Raw genomic sequence first — 25,498 nt, 5'->3', positions numbered from 1 at the left:
TTTCACTGTATTGCACTGTGTTTTGTCTATTTTTTAAAATATATTTTTATTTTATATTTATATATATTTATTATTTTATATGTGTTATATAAAAACAATATAATATATAATAAATATAAATAGATTTATATATATTACATATATAATATATATTTTATATTTTATATATTTTTTCAAGTCATGTGAGAGCATCAGGAAGATTAGTGTGGTACCAGTGAAAGGCTTATCATATCTAGGGAGACTGGGGCCAAGTAAATTGAACTCATTAACGTCAGTTAACATAGTTTATCTGTACATGTAAGCAGTCTCTTTGTTTCTTCTTATATTCTTCATATAAATATAATCTTATTATTGTATTAAAATGTTGGAAATACATCTTATGTCACAATTCACTTGTAAATAATAAAACACAAACTTAAAAGATAATATTATTAACTTAATATTAAATATTAAAACAATAAAACCTAATAAGAAAAACTTACATTTTTCTTAGTTTGGTTTTTGGCTAACGCTAGCTTTAGCTAGAAAACTGTAGTATTAAAATTACACTACTTCTATTGATGGAATTGTAGCATAAATTCATGATTTTATTTTTATTTGTTTCAATGTGAAATTCTAATAAAATATACATGTTTATTTATTTCTATTCCCTTAGCGTTTCTACAAGAAAGCAGCAGCATTTGTACTAAGAGCTGTTGGCAAACATTCTCCTCAGTTAGCTCAAGCAATAGTTGATTGTGGAGCATTGGATACATTGGTTGTATGCTTGGAAGATTTTGACCCAGGAGTAAAGGAAGCATCAGCTTGGGCCCTTGGGTACATTGCAAGACATAATGGAGGTATTGAAATACTTTTAAAAATGCTTAAAAAAAGATGATTAGTTGTGCAACTAGAATTGGTTTGGCCATTTTTCAGTCAATCAGTGATAAAAGTATTTAATTATTTTATTACATGTTTAAAATTTTTAAAATTTATTTTATCTTATTTATACATTAATATTTACACTATTTTGTTTTTTATTTACATATAATAAAGCATATAATTTCACCATATATTCTGGTCTTTATGCCAGCAAAGGTGCTTTTGGGAGATAGAAGAGTAGCTCCTTCCTCATCTCCCCACAGAAGACAGCCATTGTCTGCTCTTCCCCATAATATTCAAATTCTTACTGATCTTGCTATTGGAATTGGAGAGAGCAGATAGTGGGCTCAGAACTGGACAATGTTGGACAAAGGACATGGAGTTCAGAATGATATATTGTAAGATACAATATACTGAATGACGAACTAGAATGACAATCAGAAGGATTTTGATGGCCAGAACAATAAGGCTGTATCTGATAGATGAAATGTAAATGCCTGCATTTGTATATAGTAAACCAAATGTTCAAGTACAAGATGAGGGGGCTATGGATAGGAGTCTTAGTGGACTGTAAATTCAAACGAAGCCAGCAGTTTGATGTGGAAGCTCCAAATGCAACCGTGATCTTAAACATTTGTTAAAAGCACAGACTTTGTGTCAGGCTCTATGCTCAGCTCTGGGGATACAAAAAAAAAATAAAAACAAACAAACAAACAAACAGCCCCTGCCCTCCTTACAATGTCATGCATTAGTAGAATCATAGATCCAGAAAGAGGGATAAAGGTTAGAATGCATTCTTAGGAGTCCTAGTGGACTGTAAACTCAAACTGAACTAGCAATTTGATATGGTAACGAGAGAGAGAGAAAGAGAGAGAGAGAGAGAGAGAGAGAGAGAGAGAGAGAGAGAGAGAGAGAGAGAGAGAGAGAGAGAGAGAGATTGATTTGAGCATAGTTTGGATTGGTAGAAGAATAGTTCCATAAAGGAGGTAAGAGTTCCATTGTACTCTGACCAGCCATAAACTGTAGTATTTTACCTATTTCTGAATGCCATAATTTAGGAAGGATATTGCCAGGTTCAGAGGAAGGTGACAGGGAGAAAGCAGGAACTAAAAAGTGCATGTGAAAATTGGTTGAAGGAACTAGAAATTTTCATTGTAGAGAAAAGACTTGGGGTTTGGGGAGAAGGGACATAAAAGATTTCTTAAAATAGATAGGTTCTCTCCATGAAATGATGCAGAGTGAAATGAGCAGAACCAAGAGAACATGGTAAACAGAAAGGGAAACACTGTGGAATAATCCAATGTAATGGACTTTGCTACTAGTAGCAAATGCAATGATCTAGGATAATCCCAAGGGATTTAGGAGAAAGAAGGCTATCCACATCCAGAGAAAAAACTGTGGGAGGAGAAATGCAGAAGAATATATGGGTATGTGATTTGGGATTTTTGTTTTAAAAGATTACTCTATGGCAAAAATGAATAATATGGCAATAGGTATCAAGTGATAACATGTGTATAACCCAGTAGAATTGTTTGTTGCCTCTGGGAGGGGAAGAAAAGAGAGGAGGAAAGAAAATGAATTATGTAAACATGGACAAATATTTTAAAGAAAATTAAAAAGTTAAAAAAAATTGGTTCTCTACTTGATTCAGTTTGACCTCAGAGGGTAGAGCTAAAGCTGATGAGTAGAAGATATTAAGAAGATTAATTTTTGCTCAATACACAGTGAAGCATCCCAACAACTAGGCTTTCCCAAAATGAAATGTTGCTTCCATAGAATGAATTTCCCATTACTGTATAGTTTCAAGCATAGCCTGCATGACCACTTGTTGTTTATCTGGAGCAAATAAACTGAAGTGTCTCTATAGAGTTTGCGTGTTTGGATTGTGGTTATGGCAGCTCAAAAAACAAGGAAGATTCTGTGGTGTGTTTTGTATTTTGTATGTCTATGGATCTTACAAAGCAGAGAGTAGTATTAAGTATTTCAAAGCATTATGCCAGAGAGCTTTGAGGGAAGGCAATCTCTGTAGCACATAGACAAAACACACAGATGCATCTTCAGGCAGGCACCCACCAATAGAACCCTTCTTCCATCTCTCCCTCTTTTGAGGTCTGGGGCTAAATGATTACAGCTCATAAATAGACTCTGTCTTAGAGATCCCATTCCAATTTCCTGCTATAATCTGGCGCCCACATGGAATTCCCACTGTAATTTCAATATTTCACAGTAGTTAGGGGTCTGGGACCCAGAAGCTCCCAGAAGAGATTACTGCATAGATTTTTCAGAAGGAAAGGAAATTGTTATTCAGTAAGATAAAAAAGAGGACATCATTCACATTCACCCCAGCTAGGATAGAGGATTTGCCTCCAAATAATCTGATTTCCTTCTTAATGGTTTCTCAAAAAGCAGGAGTGTGTGTATGTTGGTCTATGGCAAGATATTTTATGAAGATCTTCCCATTTATTAATAATAGCAAGAAGATGGTTGGAAACACAGTTGTCAAACACTGCAGATATGGAAGGGTTAGTGCTGACCAATCTAAAACTCCTACCTACAGAAAACAAAAAGAATTAATGTTTGTCAAACTAAATTGAGAGGAAAGGCATAGGAAATGATAACAGAATAGGTAGATGCTAAGCAGAAAAGGGAATAGTAAATATTATCTGAATGTCTTTCCCTTAATGTTTGAAAAACAAATATTTTTACAATGATTTCTTTTTGCAAATAATGAAAGGTAATAAGAAATTGAAAACCAGAAATTCTGTATTTTTATTTCCAGCACTATATAATGTATGCAAGCCACTAAATTTCTGGAAGTGAGTCACCAACTGTCAAATGACATAATAATATGTGCTTTGTAAAAGGTATTCTGAAGATTAATGAACCATTCTTTTTCATCTTACACCAACTCCCTAGGGAGAAGATAACAAAGGTGGCAGTAAGTATAATTCAGCAGAGTGGGTGCTTCCACCCATGTGCTACCTGCTCCCATATTTACAAACACTTTTTATTCTACACACATTCAAATAGCAAGGGCTAACATCATATTGAAGAGGAAAATGATGAGAAGAGGGGATGGATTTTTTTTCAAGTTTTAGTTAGTATTTTTTCTCCCCAACACCAAGCCTGGTGTTCTATCCACTGTGCCACCTAGCTGCCCCATGTTACATTACTTTATGTAAAGAACCTCGAGGAATCTATGGAGAGTGTTTATAAAAGAAAGTAAAATATAAAATGTAAAAGGATGAAGAGGTGTGCATGATGGCAAATTGATCTTTCCAATTCCAGGTCTGACTTTGGTTTTCTCTTACCTCCAGGATCAAATATAAAATCCTCTCTCTAGTATTCAAAGCCCTCCCACCTTTCTAGTCTTCTTATACATTACTCATTGCCCTCCACCCACTCACTCTTTGTAATTAGTCTGCAATCCTCAATCACTGAGCTATTCCTAGAACAAGACATCTCATCCTCTGACTCCTTGCATTTTCACTGGCTGTCCCCCAGGCTTGGGATTTTCTTACTCTTTCTCTGTTTCCTGGGCTCTTTTTCCAAGCTAAAATTCCACTATCTTCCAGAAGTCTTTCTTTATTTCCCCTTATTAAAACCTAGTGTTTTCCCTCTATGGATCACCTAAAATATATCCTCTACATATGTTTAATACATAAATGTTTGTGTTTTTCTCCATTAGACTGAACTTAGAAGCAGGAACTTTAATTTTTGGGGGTCTTTCTTTGTAATCCTCTGCTTAACACATAGCAGACATTTAAACGAATGCTTTTTGGCTTGAAAATGCCTTTACTATACCCAGAATGACCCAGTTGACCATGTCTAATGATTGGTCTATTTAGCTAAGTTTTTGATAGGTGAGCAATTTCAACCAGTGTCTGCTGGTCAGTTTCAGCAGCAGCAGAAGCACACTGTCCAGAGCCGATGGACAGTGAAATGAGCAGCTTTGTGGTGTGTCCTTGCCTTCAGTTAGCACTTTTTCTTTGGGGTAACTGACCCCCAGCACAGCTTGGGGAAACTCCCAGTGTTCTAAGGGATGCTTTGGGAAACACTAATTTTTGGGCTCTTTCATTCTCTTACCAATGGCCAAGTCATTGAAAAGAGCATATATAGCTATGAGTGAACAGAATTAAATAAAACACAGCTTGATCTTCAAAAGGAGTTAGTCTAGGATAAGAGATCCTTCACCTCCTTAGGAAATATATACTACTTGAGCTGCTTATTTCCATGCCTACACTTTTCATTTGAAAATTCTTCTCAAATTTTTGTTTTAGTTGAGCATATTTGGCTAATGCCCAGCTATCTTTGTCCACTTAGATAAACTTCCCAAAGAAACTAATATGAAGGAAAAGGTCCAATGGCCCAAGAAATCTCTCTATGGGCCTCACTTTGGGAAAATTCCATAGAGACTTCATTATACCCAGAGGGAAAAAATGCTCTTTTGTGTCAGAGATTTTTTATCATCTAACTAAAATAAGATCCTAAAGATTTTTATATAGTTTATGTTGCCAAATTAGGTGGCAAATCTTTGCTTTTGTCAGCATTGGAGGATTGAGATTGAGGGGCATTTACTTTCTGAATCAGCTTTTTTAGGGCTGTTAAAATAGAATCCAAGGCTAAATATCAAATGGACATTTCTTTTTATTTGCTTTTAAGTTATCCTACCTTAAGAACCAGAGTAGGCATGAGCTCTCCCATCTTTTTTGATCAATTCTAGGCTGATTATAGGAAGGAGTGGTGTGTGTGTGTGTGTGTGTGTGTGTGTGTGTGTGTGTGTGTGTGTGTGTGTGTGTGTTGGGGGCAGTTTATAGTGTTATTGCATTTGCCCTAAATGATTATAATTTATCACTTAGTGTGATTTATCCAGCATTTCATCGAGGAATTTTAAAGGTGTTGGGGCATCTTGTCTTCAAACCAAGTAACTCAAAAAAAGTTAAATCCTGAAAGGGAAAGGTTAAACAAATACAAAGCAAATTTATTTATGGCCTCAATTGTATCTAAATAACAAACAATGGGCTGGGATGTTCAGGCCACAACGAAGTATGTAAATTTTGATTTAGTTATTGTCGTTATACTTAGATCACAATATGATTTCTTTCAGTTTGGAAATTATAGAAAACAATTATATTTGCTTTTCTTTAGTAATTATAATTATCTGGGCTAAGTCTTTTTAAAAAATCATAAATACATTTTGCCCATCACAGACAGCATCAGACAGAACACTGACTTAAGTTTCCTGTTCTAAGAAGTGACCAGATTTTTAGAAGTCTATACATCTATGCAAAAACTGGCCCATCCTTTAACTGGTGGATGGAAGCTACTTGAGTACAAAAAAAAAGCTTGACTCATGAATGGAAAAACACCAAAATGAAACAACTTTTATAGGATTTAGAAATAGGGAGCATAAAACAAGCTAATTACATTTGGAACTGATATTAAAAAGTAACGAAAACAATAAACTTAAAAAATCTGTAACCATTATTTTTAAATTCTGTGCACTTATGATGTGATACATAATTTTCTCATTTTTTATAAAAGCATATAGATTCTTAAATTGGAATTTTTTATCTTTAGAATGAATCCTTTCTGTGAATCACCTATGTCTCTTTCTCTCAGTCCCTTTCTTATGGTTCCACAGGCACAAGATGTAAGCAAAGTAAGCTTTCTTACCCTTTCTCAGGTCAATTTTTAGGTTTCCATCTTCAACATTTATAAGTGATCTTAAAATATAAAAATGCTTCTAGAGCCTCCCTTTAATTTTTGTTATCCTCCCATTCATACAGCCTGCTCTTGTTTACTAGGTCTAGGTAGCTAGCTCTTTATCTGATCTGATGCTATAAAAACATGATGCCAAGGCCTGGAGGTAGAGCATAGGATTCTAGACCAAGTCATCACAGCTAGGATTGAAGGAGAAGGTCATTACCAGGATAGTAAAGGCAAAGTCACTTATTTTTTGCCAGAATTGCTTTGTTTCCACAATTATACCCTTTCAAGGCATTGCTTCTTCCTTTTCATTCATCTCAGGGTCAATCTCTTTCCATTGACCCTAACAAGCAATTTGTTAGAATGTATGGCTGGCTGGTTAGTATTTATGCCTCCAATCATTATAAATGTCATTTTCTCATCTCTGGTTTGTGTGTCGTCTTTAGTCTTCCCTTCTCTTTATCTAGCTGACCTAATTTTTATCATGAGAGTGTGTTGTTTAGACTTGTCTGACTCTGTGACTCTATGGACCATAGCTATCCATGGGGTTATTTTCTGGCAAGGATACTGGAATGGCTTGCCATTTCCATCTCCATCATGAGGGTACTGTGAGTCAATTTTCCATTAGTAAATAAATATTTGGAATCTGAACCTGAGCTAGAACAGACTCCCTTTAACTTTTTAATTTATAATTCAAATCACTGTTAACTAAAGATAATTGCAAGACATTCTACTAGAATCTGGAGGAGAGGAGGAGGAGGAAGAAGAGGAGGAGGAGGAGAATGGATACAAAGGCAAAAATGAATTCAGTTGCTCTGAAGGAGTCTGTATAACTAGGTAGCACAGTAGATAGAGCACCAGGACTGGAGTCATGAAGATTTATCTTCTTGAGTTCAAATCTGACCTGAGGCACTCACTAGCTGTGTGACTCTGGGCAAGTCACATAATCTTATACACATCAATTTCCTCATCTATAAAATGAGCAGGAGATGGAAATGGCAAACCACTCCAGTATCTTTGGCAATAAAACCCCAAATGGTATCATAAAGTTGGACACAACTGGAAATGACTGAACAACAACACACAACAAGGAGTTTCTATTCTATTGAGCTTTTGAACTTGAACAAAAAAGTTACTATATGGAGCTCCAATAAGCTCCCCACATGTAATACAAGATAAGTACAGCATTTATTATGTTAAAGAAAAGTTTTAAACAGTAGCTATATTAGAACCTAAGGAAGGGAGAATACTCAACACATAATTTTCTCCTATCATATATATTCAAAGAGCCATATCTATATATGTTCCATCATGCATTTTCTAGAGGAATTATAGATATTATCAGAAGGATTAAAAAAATACAAGGTGAGGGAAACAAAAGGGGAATGTGATTAGCTGATCTTTGTTTCCGATGTCACATTCTCACCGAGGAGGCTGGTTCAGTTTCGCTGCTCAACAATGAGCCATTCATGGGGCAGAAAGGCACCAGTTATTCCTTTACTGACATGGTCTAGTATCAAATCTGAACACTGTATGTTCACTTGTCTGTGAGCATGCAATGAACAGCTTTCATGTTTTCCATCCTTTCTGGGTAAATAAGATGCCATTCAAATAAGTTGCCTCTATTTCTGATAATTAAATTATTAATTATTAAAATAGGTTAAATGTTTATTTTTCAAGATATAATACTTCTAAAAATAGATTTAAAATAACAGCAATACAGTAAGGACATGATTTAAGGAAATGAGGGAAAGGATGAACAAGTAAAGAAAGACCTTTTCTGCTTGATATTGAGTAATTGATTATGCCTTCCTTCTCTGCTATTTTGTTCACGTGAGAGATGCAATTGCTACCTCCTCAATTGCCGATGACCTCATAGGCCATGAAAATGTGTCATTTTCTTGATATAATAAACCTTTACACTCTTACCTCTTTTGTGCCAAAATTATCTTCAGGTCTATCATAACATTTTATATTTATCGACTTCTTTATGATTTACAAAGTGCTTTACATATATTAACTTGTTCGAACTTTGAAGTGACCCTGTAAGGTAGAATGAATTTTATTTAAGCTCCTTTACATGAAAAGTAACTGAACGTCAAAGGTTAAGTGGCTTCAGTAAATGAATGGAACCCCCAAATGGCCCCAGTGGCAGCTAGGGATCTGAAACTGGGTGCTCTGATGACAAATCCAGGGTCTTTCCACTTCATTTTTCTGTTTCTCATTTTGAAGAACAAAAGTTGCATTTTGAAAGAAAATAATTTGTCAGTCTGTCTATAATTTAAAATAGTAAATACTCAACATCTTTATCAACATTAATCATGAGTTCATCATTCACTGCTTTTTTTAGCTTAAGGCATTCAAGGTAAAAAATGCTTACGCACTCTTTTCTTTTAAAAATCTGAGTCAAATAAGAAGGCTGATGAAGTATTATGTAGTTGTCTAGCTTCCACTTGATCACCTGCTAAAAGGTGAACTCCTTACCTCACAAGGCAACCCTTTCCACTTTTAGATCACTTCAGTGTTATATAGTAAGAATACAAAAGAATATGTACCTTCTGGTACCAGGTCTCTGACTTGACCTATTTAGGGATTCCCCTATTTGGAAAATCCTTTCTGCAATATGAACTTTTCTATAACCTACAGTTTTAGAGAGTTACTTGGGGGAACTGAAAGGCTAAATTATTTTCTGGTGGTCAATCAACAAACCTTCAATCCCTAGGTGCCAGATATTGTACTAGAGACCCAAAAATCAAATAATCCCTGCCCCCGAGGCCAGCTGGAAGAAATGAAATATATACAGAATATATACATAATTTTATATATATATATATACATACATAAATATATACATAAATACCCAATTGAGAGACTTTTGGGAAGAAGGCACTGGCAGCTCAAGAAGGCAAGAAAGATTTTTCATAGAAAGTGATTCTTTAGTTGAGGTTTACAGGATTCTAAGAAGTGGTTGAAAGGAGGCAGGCATAAAGTATGGCATACCAAGGCACAGAGGTGGAAGGAGGAGGAGCTCTTGGTATGAGGAACAGGTGCTTGCTTCAGCAGCACATACACCAAGAAAGCCAGTTTACCTAGATTAGTGTGTAAATGAAGGCATGTGAAATAAGGCTGGAGATTTTAGCTTGGGATGATTGTGAAAGGCTTTACATTTCAGAGGAATCTATATTTAATCCTAGAAGCAATAGTCAGCCACTGGAGTTAATAAGATGAAACTTCTTTTTTCTTTTAAACCCTTACCTTCCATCTTGGAATCAATACTGTGTATTGGTAAGGGCTAGGCAATAGGGGTCAAGTGACTTGCCCAGGGTCACACAGCTGGGAAGTGTCTGAGGCAAGATTTGAACCTAGGACTTCCTGTCTCTAGACCTGACTCTCAATCCACTGAACAACCCAGCTGCCCCATAAGATGAAACTTGCACTTTGTAGGAGGAAAAATTAGAAGGGACTTGAGAGAGGAAGATCAACTAAGAGGTTATTTTAGTAGGTAAGATAAGAAGTGATGAGGGTGTGAGGTAGGGTAATAGCTCTGTAAGTGGGCAAAGGGGATGATGTGAGAGCCATGAAGTGGTGATGACAAGATCTGGCAACTGATTAGACACGGGAAGGGAATTGTGGTCCCAAAGCTACTACTATGTATAGGGACAGGATTTGGATCTGACTCTTCCTGATTCCAAAGCTAGCCTTCTTTCTATGGTGCCATACTACCTCTACCATTAAATGATATACACACACAGAAACATCCACACACATAATAAGAAACAGAATGACAGAGAGTAGAATCTCACAGTGTGGTCCAGGGACCCCTAGGGAACTCTGAGACTCTATTAAGGGGTCAAAAAGGTCAAAACTATTTTCACAAAAATGTAATATGTTTTAATATCAATAAAGACAACCCACATAAACAAAAGCTCTCTTGGTGGGGGATCCTTAATAATTTTCAAGAGTATGAGAAAATCCTGAGACAAAAAAGAAGTTTGAAAATTGCTAAAAGAATGGATAGAAGATTATCTTGGTATCTACCTCTGACTTACACTGGCTTTATGATGGAGCAAATTTCTTAACCCCTAATCCCTTAGACATATTCTGTAAGGATATAAGTGAATGAGATGTTCATCTCTATCAGTGGAAGGATTTTTTGAACCTGAAACTGAGTTTAAACAACAAGAAATTAAGTTGATCTATAAAAGGTATATGTGTATATAAGTGCAATATTTTCTATTTGATCCCAAATCATTTCTGATATTAAAATAAATGTGTACTTCTCATGTCTATCCATCATTCTTACTTCTGCCCTCTACAACTCTCCAAAGTCTAATCCTTCTACTGTAGGAGAGCTCTTTAAGCATTTAAAGACAACTTGAAGATTCTGCCCCTCATGTTTAGCCTCATTCTGTGTGCTCCAGGGGATGTCAGTGAATGGAGTGCTTAAAAACAACCAGAGGAATTCAATTTAATATCATTTATTATCTCCATAATGTATATTGGCAAAGATAGGAAGATAATAGGAGACATAATCTCTGCCTTTATGGAATTTAGTCATGTAACAAAGTTTGATTTGAGCTTTGTAGTATTTGGGGAAGGAGTAAATGTAAGCCTAATGATTTCACAATGGAAGAAAAAGTACATGTGGGGATTGTGAAAATGTTCACAACTTAAATATTAAACTTTATTATTATTTTTATTTATTTTAATTTAGTTTAATATTATGTATGTTATATATAATACATATAACATAATATTATAATTATTAATTAAACCAAACCTAAATATAATGTAAAAGGAGAAACATGAGCTGATGGAGTAATTTGGTGTCCCCTTTGAAGCAAATGGGTTCAGTCCATTTTATTATATATATTTTGTTAAGTTTTAATGTGACCTAGCCAAAAAACATCTATTTCAAATAAAAAGACTATCTGGACTCTTGAACAGTCTATATACTTTAAATTGTATATGTAGCGGAAATATCACATTATCAATTGATAGAGGATCAGAAACATATAAAGTTCAACTTTCTATGTAGTTCCTGCTTTTGTTCTTTATGAAAGGTGAATATTGGGAAAAGATACGAGCTGCATTTCCACTAGTGATAGATAGTATCACTTGCCTGCTCCTCAGTCTTCAGACACTTGCTCTAGCAGCTTTGAAGCTGCCTCAGAGGGATCTGTTAGATGGTTAACTTGATACTCCAGTAGTCTGTTGTCTCTTTTGTCTTCTGTCTTCATTTTTCTTTTACTTGCTTTTAGTTTTGGAGAAAATTACATACTATCATCGCTTCATGTTCAATAACCAGATGCATTTCTAAGTGAGACAATTTTTAAAGAAATGGTTGAATTCTTCATTTGTTTTGTAGTTAATGTATCTATAAGCCATAACAGTTCCTACAGCCTATCTAAATTGTTGTAATATCATGTGATAGAATCTAAGTGCATCTGTGCTCTTAAAATAATTTAAAGAAAAACACAAAGTTGGGGCAAACAGCAGCTGCCATTTCTAGCATTATTTTCCATAATCTCTACATTTTTGAGAGATAGTAAGGTTTCACTAACAGCTCATTCTTCTCTTTTTTGAGTAAGAATTAGACAACATTTAAATGAAAGACATTGAATAAGATGCTCCATGAAAATTTAAGCAACTGAGATATAACAGTTTTAAGTTGAGCAAAGGACATGGGAGAGGCCACTTTGGAAGGAAGGCTTGTAATACTTTTTTTAAAGGGCTTTAAAATTAGTTATGTATCAGTATAGATATGAATACTGTTCAAAAGAAAGTTTAAATCTATGGTACTTTTCAAAGTCTTCGCGTGTCAGCCTTTCTCCATTTATGTAACATTTAAAACTTGATGACTTCTATAACTGATATCACTAAATAGGGACATGAATTGGTATATCATATAGTGAAAAACTTTTGATTTACTTAAAATATTGCCCTGATCCCTGATCTTTCACATGGCAAAGATCAACTGATTAAACATTAACATTAATTAAATGTTTTGCATGTAGATGTATCAGAGAACATGGTTTTTAATAGCAGACCATGTTTTAAAAGTTCTTTAATATATAGCATAGACATTTGTGTTGCATTACAAAATAAAAACCATTTTTGATAAATGATTTCAAAAATGGAATTTGAAAAAAATCCTTTCTTCCTGCATTGACACATGATCCATGCTAATGTTTGCTTACATAAATCAGACAAATACTGCCTAATTAGGATGGTTGATCAAATTTTAGTACTTTAATTTTCTCTGTTATTGTAAACCGTGCATAAAATGCTTGCCTATTGATAAACGCAAAATAGTCAGGGCTTAAACAGCTGACATCTGCTTACTCTGTCTTTCTCTCTTAAAAAAAAAAACAAAACACCAGAATAACAAGCCATTTCAGCCTAATCTACCTCAAATGTGTGCATGTAAATGGAGGTCCATCGATTGACCTGTATTCTTTTCAGCTCAGGATTGGTCCACATGGTTTATGAAAACCAGGAGGGCTGATTTGAAATGCAGATGTCGAGACAGTGCAGTTCACCCTCCCCTTTTTTTCTTTGCTGTATCTGTCAGGGTGAAAAATGGCTTATACAAGGGTCAGTCACCCATACTCACTTAATTACTTTTCTTGGACCCACAGAACTGTCGCAAGCTGTGGTGGATGCAGGAGCAGTTCCCCTTTTAGTACTCTGTATCCAGGAGCCAGAAATTGCTTTGAAAAGGATTGCTGCCTCAGCTCTCAGCGATATTTCCAAGCATTCTCCAGAGTTAGCCCAGACAGTGGTGGATGCAGGAGCTATTGCTCACCTAGCACAGATGATCCTGAACCTTGATGCTAAACTGAAGGTACTTTAGAAATAAGGCGTTTGGGTGTTTTTTTTTTATCATCAGAAGATATCCATGAATAATATTAGGAAACAAAATGCATATGAATTGAATTGTTAAATGACAGTTTCTAAAGATAGCCACTTAATTTCCATTGAGAACAGATGTTACCTTGCATAGGTCTTCTGTTGTTTAAAAAATAAGACATTAAATATATTTTTAAAAATAGAATGATAATTAGGGAAAATCACTTTGTGATAAAATAAAATATTACAAAAAGAGCATGAATGCATCCATGTTGGGAGTATTACTAATTAAAATATTCCTACTAATGCAAATTTCTGTTTTACATAGAAAATCCTAATGCCATGCTAATATGATTGTCTTTTGTTTACAGTTATTGCTTTGAATGAGGTTTTAAAAATTAATATGGATGTTATAGATTATACAATGTCCCCCAAAATCTTAGTGCTAAAGTCACACTAAGACTTTTGGAACGTCCTGCATATTTTGCAATGTTTAAAAGTCCTAATATTTATATGAATGGAAAAGTAGAATTCTTTGAGACAGTGTTGATGTTATTATGACAAAATTAAATCTTGGGCCTGTAACATCAATTTCAGCAGCTGTAATCTAAATACATCATCATTTTCTATTTTGGATGTTTTATAATTATGGAATTTTGTTAAATTGAAGGTAATTTTTGGTACTATTTGATCATTTGCTATTGCATGAAACTTTAGTAAAAAGAAAAGAAACCTTTGCCTTTGGAGACCATTGAGCATTTTTAGTGAAAACACATGGATGTGAATGAAACTCGTCAGAAGAATAGTACGAATATGTGCTTGTTTTCCTTTATTTCACAGACTGTGAAAGTCTGTGTAGAAAAGTCTATGAAGTCATGAGTCTATGAAGAAAATTGTTTATAAAGCCTCTCTAACAGAGTCTAAATAATTATTCTTGTTTGATAGCGTCAAGTGCTTTCTGCTCTTAGTCAGATAGCAAAGCATTCGGTGGATCTGGCAGAAATGGTTGTCGAAGCAGAAATTTTCCCTGTGGTTCTTACATGCCTAAAGGACAAAGATGAATACGTCAAGAAAAATGCTTCAACTCTAATTAGAGAAATAGCAAAACATACGCCTGAGGTAAAAAAGCAAATAAAAAAATATCCACAAATCCCTTCTAAAGAAAATGTAGACAGTAACTACATTTTTGCTTCTGAACAAAACATCAGTTTATTTATAGGGCACAAGATTTGTGGCATCCATTGCACACTTGGTTGGTTAGATTGATGGAGTTGGAGTCAGAAGTCCCAAGTTCTCCCCTTCACAAACTCTCTATTAAAATGACTTTTGGGCAAGTCATTTAAATTCTCTTGTCCTTAGTTTCCCCATTTCCAGAGTGGGAGAGTACTAGTCATTATCACATTTTTTTGTCTTTTTTTTTTAGTCAGGTATGCAGAGTTTTTCAGAATCACTTGAGATTCTTGCATAATAGACACTGTATTTGTATAAAGGTTACACAGAGCAACACTATTTCCTTCCTGGTACCTTTTACATGAATAGAAAATATGAAATAATAAGATACAGAGACTGAATAGAATGAAGTAGTTTCTATGTTTCTTTATGCTTATTTTCAGTAATAGACACATGGATTAATCACTCTTCATTGCTTTAAGGTATATATATTTTCATCTTTATTAGACCTAGAGTCTTCATGATGGAAATAAAATCACTTAAAATCAATACTAGCAAAGGAAGAATAATTAGATTAGAATATTTCCAATGTGACAATGTATTTTCTACTCAATGATTAATCATCCTTATACCCCCACATTAGGACTGTTAGTTTCAATAGCTAGCTAGTTATGAACTAGCCCTAGGCTCAGAGTCTAGGTGAGGAATTTTGACACCCATTATAATAGGGATAAAAGTTGTGCCATCAATGTATGAAAAATTAAACCACAGAATAAGTTGCACAGTGTGTGTGTGTGTGTGTGTGTGTGTGTGTGTGTGTGTATTGATCCTTTGAAGCAGCAGGAATGAAATGCTACACTTAAGTATTTTTTCAGTAAATGTGCAGAAAATTCATAAAATGTTTTTCCATATATTACATTTTACTTTTTAAAGAAGTAAACCATGATTAAAAAATCTTAATTTTACTAAAAAGGTATATTTTTTGGATCCTAAACAAAAAATGATTGGAGGTACCATAAGAATGTATCCAGATAAAGTGACCCTGTTGTCTTCTGCCTAACACTTCTAGATTGTTCCTTTTCTTGCAGCTTTCACAACTAATAGTTAATGCAGGAGGAGTTGCTGCTGTGATTGATTGTATTGGTTCCTGCAAAGGAAATATAAGGCTTCCTGGCATTATGATGCTTGGTTATGTAGCTGCTCATTCTGAGAACCTCGCCATGGCAGTGATCATCTCCAAGGTTAGTTCTCTATTATCATGACAATGAAATTCCAAGAAAGATCTATAGACTGATGTTGCTCCTCAGAGCATAAAGTGTGTAAAATGGTATTTGGGCTAACCAGAGTAAAAAAAAATGCCTAAACATTCATCTTTTATTAGCCATGTATTTAAATAACTTTCTTAATGCAGTGGCCCAGGATAAGGCTTCCATTTCAATGAGGTTAAATAAAGTGTGCTTAGTTACAATAAAATCTCCATTCATTTGAACATTTTAAAAATCAACTGTCTGAAAATGTCAAGGATATTTGAAGCCTTTTGCTTTCATTATTTTGGCTAATATGAATTCACTAACGAGATCTTGGCGGGGGGAAGCTTTTAAAAATTAGTACTTTTTTCTCCATGAAAAACTTACATTGCCATTTTCATAACTAATGTCATTTTCCAAGCTTTGGAACTTCCTACTTTGGTCAGGAGTTGGGGAAGAGGATGGCAATGAAGTTCATTTGTTTATATAGCCTTCATTTGTCATTACTTTCATCTTCCAAATAAACTGACTCAATAGAAGGAACAGACTTATTTTTGCCCCTTCAGCTTTGGGTTCTTTTGTGTTGTCTGGGTTCACTATTGTCACCAATGACCTTCTAAAGGAAGAAAATATTAGTCAAATAGTCATGGTGGCTACGAGGACCCCTAAGGTGTGGGCTTCTTATCAGTGTAGAAAACCTGCTTCTCTGCTTGAGCAGAAATGTGGATTTTTCAATCCCTTGCTAATCCTCAGAACATTCTCTCTGCCATCCATCCACATTTGCTATGGAGTTCACAATTTTCTCTTGCTCTGTTTCCCTTTTTTGCCCATTTCTTTCCTATCTTTTTTACTACTCCTATTCATTACTTTTTAAAAAACACACTTTTCCAGTCCTCTTCCACTTCCCAGAGGTGGACCTGAAAGATACCATGTGAAGTTGAGAAAGTTTGTTTAAGCCTCTGGTCATAGTGATGCCTCTGTTGATGGTAGTAGTGATGGTGGTGGGGATTATGTCTGGGCCAATAGGATTAATGTTTCATGGCTTTGCCTGTTTCCTAGACAACCAGAAGGAATAAACATAGGAAGAGGGGGAAAGGGAAGGATTACCTATGACCTCTACTTTTTCCTTCTCAGACTTACAAGGTGACCTGACCCTTTTCCAGTCTATATCTAGGTTGGTCTGAAAGCAAGCCAACCACAGCAACAAAGCCAATGTTTTTCTCACCACTGTATCTCTTCTACCACTTTCTCAATGCTGTGAACTCATAATAGCAAGGTCTCACATTTTTTCATCCTGTTTTAATAGTTTGGAAAACACTTTTTATGTATTTGAACTTGTTTAAAATTTTGTAAGGGAGGCAGAGCAATGATACTTCCAGGATTTGGAATAGATTCTAAGAATTATTGTCTTTCCCCCCTCTTGCTTGCTTTAACACTGAACTAATTCCTGAAATGTGGGCTTCCTGGGTAGAAGTCTCAGTCTGAGAACAAGTATGACTTTTTATGCTGTCAGTCATATTTTAATTAAAAGAATGTCAGTTTAAATTTTCCTTAATTCTATGTAAAAAGTTTTCAACATTTTAAAAAGAATTTTGAGTCCTGAATCTCTCCCTTCCCTTTTAATTAAAAAAAATCAATTATATGGTGTGATAGGTCTTTTTTTAAGAAAATTAATTCCAGCGGGCAAGATTTGAAGGGTTGGGACCAAAAGGAATAGAAAATAATTCCTCCATTTCAGTAGCATGTGTGTAGGGATGGGTTCCTACAGTAATAAATTTAAGATCATCATAATAATTATGACTATGAAATGGCTTGAAAATAAGGTTCATGCAAATTCTAGTAGGACAATTTGTTTTTAGGAATATAAACTAAAATATATTTGGGTTTCCTGCTTTCAGCGATGAATATAAAGATTAATTGGAAGGGAGAGGTAGGTGGCTCAGTAGATAGAGAGCCAGGCCTGGAGATGTGAGATCCTGGGTTCAAATTTGACCTCAGATACCTCCTACCTATGTGACTCTGGGCAAGTCATTTAACCTCCATTGCCTTGCCCTTACTGCTTTACTGCCTTGGAACAGTACTCAGCATTGATTCTAAGATGGAAGGTAAGGGTTAAAAAAAAAAAAGATTAATTGGGAGCTCCTAGTTAAATATTTAACCACAGATCACATATATATATACATACAGATATATAGTAATCATTTATATTTTTAAAAGTGAACATGACAGTTAAAATAGTATAAGATTATATTGAAAAATTGATCATATTCGTGGAATAATGTATCTTTACTGGGAAAAATTGTTCTGATACATTATTTCGGAATAGTTATTTTGAAATGTAGTGCAACTTAGCTTACCTTATAGGATTCTAGCTGACATGATTAGCCACATTGATCAGTCTCAATTGTATTTTATTTGGTGAGAAATGACAACTTATTTAAAGATAGCAAAGTAGCTATTTAAAACAAAGGAAAACTAGAGATCTCCAAATCCTCAATATTTTCAGATTCTGTCACCCTGAAAGCTTTTCATTTCATCCACAATCTGGTCTGTGCTGCCTGTTGTTTGATTAAATGAAGGCTGATTTGGAGAATCTAGCCGAGTTATTCTCCATTTAGTTGGATTGTTACAGATAATTAAAGTAAATTAGTTCTAGTCATTTTATTGACTCCAAAAATGACAGCCCCTGTGATATGCTCATCTACTGAGCCGTTTAGTGGGAACAAGATCAAGACGAAAATGATTTCTTCTAATGTTTCGGAGCCAAAGAAGGCTCTTTAATCCTGCTCGGGATTCATAACCCTTGCTCTTTTGATCCACACTGCAGGGAGTGCCCCAGTTGGCAATCTGCTTGTCAGAAGAATCAGAAGATCATATTAAGGCTGCTGCTGCTTGGGCCTTAGGACAGATTGGAAGGCACACTCCTGAGCACGCACGTGCTGTGGCTGTGACAAATGCCTTGCCGATTCTACTGAGTCTCTACATGTCACAAGACAGTTCAGAGGATCTTCAAATAAAAGTAAGCAATAGTCAATTCATCTCATGACAGCGCGGTAGGGGGAGAATTTGTTAACTTCAATTGCTTAGAAATTAGTATTTTTGAATATTTATATTTTAATAGGAATACTACATCTAGTTGATAACTAGTTGCCAAAATTGGTAATTTAAAAATATTTATTTTTAATAGGAATACTATGTCTAGTTGATAACTAGTTGCTGAAATTGGTAATTTTAAATGTTTATATTTTTAATAGGAATACTATGTCTAGTTGATAACTAGTTGCCAAAATTGGTTATTTTAAAATATTTATATTTTTAATAGGAATACTACATCTAGTTGATAACTAGTTGCCAAAATTGGTAATTTTAAATGTTTATATTTTTAATAGGAATACTATGTCTAGTTGATAACTAGTTGCCAAAATTGGTTATTTTAAAATATTTATATTTTTAATAGGAATACTACATCTAGTTGATAACTAATTGCCGAAATTGGTAATTTAAAAATGTTTATATTTTTGATATGAATAGTATATCTAGTTGATAAATAGTTACCATCTGGTGTACATACTTGAGTATTTCTAATTTAGAGTTAAAAGCTAAATTGATGTAACTTAAAAAATATTATTAGTTGACTAGGCAAAGACTTTCTGAAGATTGTCCAAGAAAGGAGGACTTCACACCACAAGGATTTATGACGTTATAGTAATCTTTAAAATTATGTAATCTGGTCTTTTCTGATTATTCCATATTTCAAAAATACCAGCTGTCTAGAACAAGTCTGCCTAATTCATTAGAAATTCAAATGATAACATTGTTAAAAACTAGGAATTCATTTACTCACTACTGCTTGATTTGCATATTGAAAATGTCTAATATAAATTAAGGCCCTGTCCATCCTAGATTTATATGAAAGGTCTTTGAAATTCAGAATACATGGTAAATAAATGAACAATAATTACTCTTATAATATATCCTTTTGGTCCAGGTTACTATAATAGATCTAATTTTTTTTTTTTTTTGGTAATTGATGTGGAACTAAAATGTAAAGGGAAATGAACATATAGAAAGCTTGACTGACCAAGTAAAACTTCAGTCTGTTCTATTAGCCAAAAGATTTGTGCTGTTAGCCTAGTGGAAAAAGTTATGCTTAGAATTGATTCCCTTATTGAAAATCCTTTCTTCAGGTCTAGAGATGGGAGGGTTCAAATTTGGCCTCAGACACTTCCCAGCTGTGTGACCCTGGGCAAGTCACTTGACCCCCATTGCCTAGCCCTTACCACTCTTCTGCCTTAGAACCAATACATAGTATTGATTCTAAAATGGGAGATAATGCTTTAGAAAGAAAAAAGAAAATCTCTTGTTTTCTGTATCTAAAACAATAACAACAAAAACAACTTGTGGAAAAATTCAATGAATGTACAACTCAGAATGAATAATCATTTGCAAAACTATATACTTAATATTTCCCCATTAACTAACATCATAAAATGAATGTATTCATTCAGAAAGTTTTATCCAGAAGATGTAATAAATCACAATTTAAAACATAGTAAACCTGTTAATTATCTATTTAAAAAGCAAATTATGATATTCTATTAAAATGTTACCAAAATGAAAATTTGTCATAAAGGGAATATAAAAGAGTAAGAGTTGTTTTGTATTTGTTTTAGTTCCCTACTGGATAGACCATTAACTCAACATTTCATAAATACGAATTTATTAAAATCTTCACTGAAGGGCAAAGGCTAGACATTCGGGGTTAAGTGACTTGCCCAGGTTCACACAGCTAGAGAGTATCTGGGGCCACATTTGGTCCTTCTGACTCCAGGCCACACTGTGCCACCTTCTTGCCCCTCAAGAAATATTTATTAAAAGTGTAATATATGCTGTTCTTAGTAAGGAGACATTTTAAAAAATGAGGTGGTTCCTACCTTCAAGGAACTTAGATTCCACTAATAAGCATGAAAATTATCTTGAAAAGCTATAATACTGGACAGAGTCTTCTAAAATGAAATGTAATAGATAAAAAAGTAAAATCTTATATATGGCTTACATAAACTGACCTAGGTGGTACAGTGGTTAAAGAGCCTGACTGGGATCTTCCTGAGTTCAGTCTGGTCTCAGACATTTACTATCTGTGTGATCCTGGACAAGTCACTGAACCTTGTTAGCTTCAGTTTGCTCATTTGTAAAATGAACTGGAAAAGGAAATGACAAACCACTCCTGTATCTTTGCCAAGAAAATCCCAAAATGGGGCTAAAAAAAATCAGACATAACTGGAAACGGTGACAACAACATAGAGTTTCAGAAATCAGTATCTTAAGTAGAAGACATGAATAGAAAGCTATTCTGAAAGAAATTTGTTGATTTTAGTGGACTGCAAGCTCAATATGTCAACAGTGTGACATGGTAGTAAAAAGAAAAACAAAACAAAAGGAATGTGGTCATATGCCATATTAAAAGAAGGATAATATTTAGGACCAGAGGAGTAATCATCCATATACTCTCTGTGTTGCTCAGACAACACCTAAAGCATTATCTTTCTTTTGGGGCACCTCATTTTTGGAAGGCACCCAGAAGAAGCCAACTACAGTTGTGAGGGGTTTTGAGACCATGATTTATGAAGAGTGATTATCCAGGGGAAGAGAAAGTTGGAGGAGGTAGTAGAGCTATGTTTTTTGAGCATCTGAAGGACTGTTATATGCTATATTTCTGCTTGGTTTAGGCAGGATGAATGAAAGTTAGAGAGTGGAAGATTTTCCCTTCCTAACCATAAGCACTATTCAAAAGAGGAATGGTTGAGAGAAAGAACTGTGGAAACAGAAATGCATTAGAAAAATATGTGATCAGATCATGTAGTGTGCTAAGGACATGCTTGGGGTTTTGATGTTAAAGGATCACGCTACTGCAGATATGAATAACGTGGAAATAGATTTTGAACAACGGCACATATATAACCCAGTGGAACTGCTTGGTTGGATTTGGGAGAAGGGGAGGGGATCATGAATCATGTAACCATGGGAAAATATTCTAAAGAAAAAAAAAAGAAAAAGAAAAAATGTGGAATGGTTGCCATTGGAAGGGGAGTCCTTCACAGGAAGTTTTTTACATGAAAGGTGGATGAATACATATTAATGATGTTATATGTAGAGGGCCTCTGAATTTTGTGATTGTACAAAATGCTCTGATACCTCCCATTTTACAGATGAGAATAAGCTTGGGAAGTTTTCAAAGACTTACCCATTTCACATATCTGGTAAGTGGTAGAGTATAAATATCCAGATCTTCTGACTCTTAATAGAGGGTTCTTTGTGGCATTCCAAGAATTATGGGAAATTGGGATATTATCCCCAGTTGTCCAATTCATTTCCCATGTATTTGACAAAATAATTGACACAGGACACATGTCACATTTCTGCTAACAACACTTTCAGTGGTTTCCTACTGCCTTTAGGAGATAATATATACACCTTAGCCAGGTATTGAATATTTACAACTCTGTTACTGATTCTGACTCTAATCTGCCTTTCCAGCTTTCTTTTTTCTCTGTCTCTCACTCTGTCACTGACTCTTTGTTTTTCTATCTCACTCTTGTCTTTATCCCTGTCTTTCTGTCTGTCTATCTGTTGGTCTCTCATTCCTGTCTTTGTCTCTGTCTCTTATCTTTAAATCACCACCATCTCAGAATAGACAATTCATCTCCCCTGAATTGAACTCTTCCGTGAAACAAAGGGAAATACTTAAGCAATGTCTGGCAATGTCTGAAATGTTTGCCATCACAGGCCCTCACTGAACTGTGGAGGGGAGGAGGTATATTTCATCATTTGTTCTCTGGGACCCATATTTCCTTTTGCTGTCTCTTTGATGCAATTCATGTCGCAGCTACACTGTAACTTCTGTTTCTTGAACCCCCTCAAACCATTTCAATTTCCCATCTCATTGTATTCATGTGGATCATTCTCCTTAAGCCTGGACTATACTTTCTCTCTTTTTTTTTTTCTCAATCATTTTTCAGTCTAGTTCTACTTCCTGACCCCATTTGGATTTTCTTGGCAAAGATACTAGAATGGCTTGCCATTTCTTTCTTCATCGCATTTTACAGACAAGGAGCTCGGGCAAACCGGGCTAAGTACTTTTGCACAGGGTCCATAGCTGTTATGTGTCTGAATCCAGATTTGAACACAAGATGAGTCTTCCTGACTCTGGACCTGATACTCCATCGATCTTGCCATCCTACTGTCCCTTTCCTTAGTTTTGTTTCCTCAAAATACTTAGTTTGCTTCATTATCCAAGAACCACATTTTTTCTTCTTGTTAAGACATCCTCAAATTAGATGATCTCAAATTAGGTTATATTAATCTGCCTTTGTACATGTTATTGCTCCCAGCAGAATGTAAGCCCTTTGAAGGCAAAGGACTAGTGTACTTGTTTTGCCTTTTATCTCTAGCACCAAGCACAGTGCCTACTGCATATCAGACCCTTCATACAACATTAAATTGGATGTTAATTTGTAAAATTGAATTGATTTAAGTAGGCTTTTAACAGCTTTTCATTTATTATTATTTTTTTAGAAAGTTGGGGAAGGGGGGAGAGAATAATAAGATTAAGCTAGAACATCATTTTTATGAGATAACAGTAACTTTAGTTTCTATCTTCCACAAACCCTCATGCACAACCCACCAAGATAGTACTATACTGCATATGAACTTCCATCTAAAAGGGGCATCCTCATTAGTCATTCATCCTGCCAATAGTCAACAAGCCCAATAAAATATTTTGTTATATCATTGACTTTTTAAAAAATGGCCCTTGGGCCCTCTCAGAAGTTGTTTTAAAGACATCAGAGTGCCCATTCAAATCTGTTTGATGTGACATCCTCTCAACCAGGGAAAAATTGTTATCCAGGAGAGTTGAGAATTGTCTCTCTTCCTCATTTGCTAATCATTGGTGGACTTCAAATTTTAAGGCCAAGCTGAGATTCATTCTGTCCTCAAGGCATGTCAGCTTCCATAACTGTTTTCTAATTGATTCTAATCATGGAAGTTATTAGGCAACATCTTAGAATTTGTGCATTTTCAAACAGTTTTACTCTTAATTCATATTTATTTCATATGAAATATCTGATTGAAATCTAAGGAATATTATTATTCATAAATTTTACCTTTGTGATCTAAGACATCTATATTGTTGGAAATAACTCAGATAACTGACTGCAATTCCATTTTTATCTGGATTTTGAGCATCACAGTCATCCTATTTAGCCAGCATCAGTTCTTCAGACTGCTAGTTCAGTTACAAAGAGACAATTCTTTGGTCTGATATAGCACTGTTGACTTTAAGGATTTTTCCTCTTGTTTGGGGGACCAGAGCATGCCTCACTTAGACTAGGTTGACCTCAGAGCAAATAGAAACTTTCTGACTGCAACATTTTTTTCACTTTCAGGCATCTAAAAAGGAAATGAATGAGAATAGCAATTAATAACTTTGTTATCCCCACCCTCCTCTGTGATGAAAAAAAATCTCACCAAAGCCAAACATTTGAAGTGGTAACAAGTGCTAATTAAATGTTGATAATTTAATGTTGATCATTTATACTTGTTGAAGTTGTTAATTGCTGCTCTTATCATGTAGGTTGTTTAAAAGTAAAAACAGGGCTTCTAAATTTATAGCATCTGCTAATTCTAAGTTTTGACAGTAAAAGCCCAGTGTTCTTTTCACTAAAGCAATTTGTTAGTGAAATAGAAGGTATCCCTCAATTGCAGGTATTAGAAGAAGGTAGTATTGGCTGAATTCATAATTCTGCTTTGGAACTCAAGCATTTTATTTTGCTTAGTGCTACCAATTGCTTTGAATAGTGGAAAAATACTTGAAGATCAATAAGTGATTCCATTTTATAATAGGAATGGATTAAAAATAATGAATTGATTATTTGATTATTTTCTGATGCCTACACTAAATGGGAGTCTGCTAGTGGTTCTTTTGACAGAGATTTATGTAAATACCTCTAGATATATGCCTAATATGTTCTCTTTGAAAAGAAAGACAAAGAAATCTTTCCAAATACCCACCTGGGTATCTGATATCATGAGGATAAAATTTCTGGATAAGAGACTGGCATTTTCCTTTTGTTGAGAGACACAGGCATTGATGGATTGATAAGGAACAGTATTTACATTTAAGCATGGACAGCAGGCAATATAGAGCTCAAATTCATATTATTCCTGCTGTATATGATTTCTTATAATCTTGATCTGTTCTGGTTCCTTAGTTATGTCTTCTAGATTCCCCTTCTGTAGGGCATTCTGATTTAGCACCTTTGTTTTCCTCTGAGTGTATTTCTAGGCTTTCAAAAAGATAATTGGTTAGTGTCCTTTTAGCAACTCTGCTGCAAAGACCATGGTTCTACTCACACTATTCTTTAACAACTGGGTAGACTATATAATATCTCCAGCTTTGCATTAGGAGAATTACAGTGAAGGGTACAGGTGAAGTAGTAAGTGTGATCTTTGATTTATAATCAATAGATAGAGTTCCAATTAGATCGTGTAATGGATAGAATAGAGGGCTTGGAATCAGGAAAATCTAAGTTTAGATCTGTCCTCAGAAACTTACTAGAGGAATGACTAGGGGCAAATCATTTAATCTCTGCCCACCT

The 25,498-nt window shown here is 34.8% G+C and overlaps 1 protein-coding gene across 2 annotated transcripts in view; it reads left to right on the top strand.

Moving 5' to 3' along the window:
- The window catches only part of SPAG6 (sperm associated antigen 6), a 78,449-nt gene that overhangs the window by 31,249 nt on the left and 21,702 nt on the right, over positions 1-25,498 (top strand). For both annotated transcript variants that reach the window (XM_001367754.4, XM_056800127.1), the window contains exons 4-8: positions 656-839; positions 13,212-13,417; positions 14,368-14,541; positions 15,681-15,833; positions 18,667-18,858. In XM_001367754.4, the coding sequence (XP_001367791.1) occupies positions 656-839; positions 13,212-13,417; positions 14,368-14,541; positions 15,681-15,833; positions 18,667-18,858 (909 nt within the window). The remainder of the gene's footprint in view (positions 1-655; positions 840-13,211; positions 13,418-14,367; positions 14,542-15,680; positions 15,834-18,666; positions 18,859-25,498) is intronic.

The sequence above is a fragment of the Monodelphis domestica genome, chromosome 5 (genome assembly GCF_027887165.1).
Source record: "Monodelphis domestica isolate mMonDom1 chromosome 5, mMonDom1.pri, whole genome shotgun sequence".
NCBI lineage: Eukaryota > Metazoa > Chordata > Mammalia > Didelphimorphia > Didelphidae > Monodelphis > Monodelphis domestica.
The sequence above is the reverse complement of the archived record's forward strand: the minus strand, read 5'-3'. Positions and strand labels throughout refer to the sequence as shown.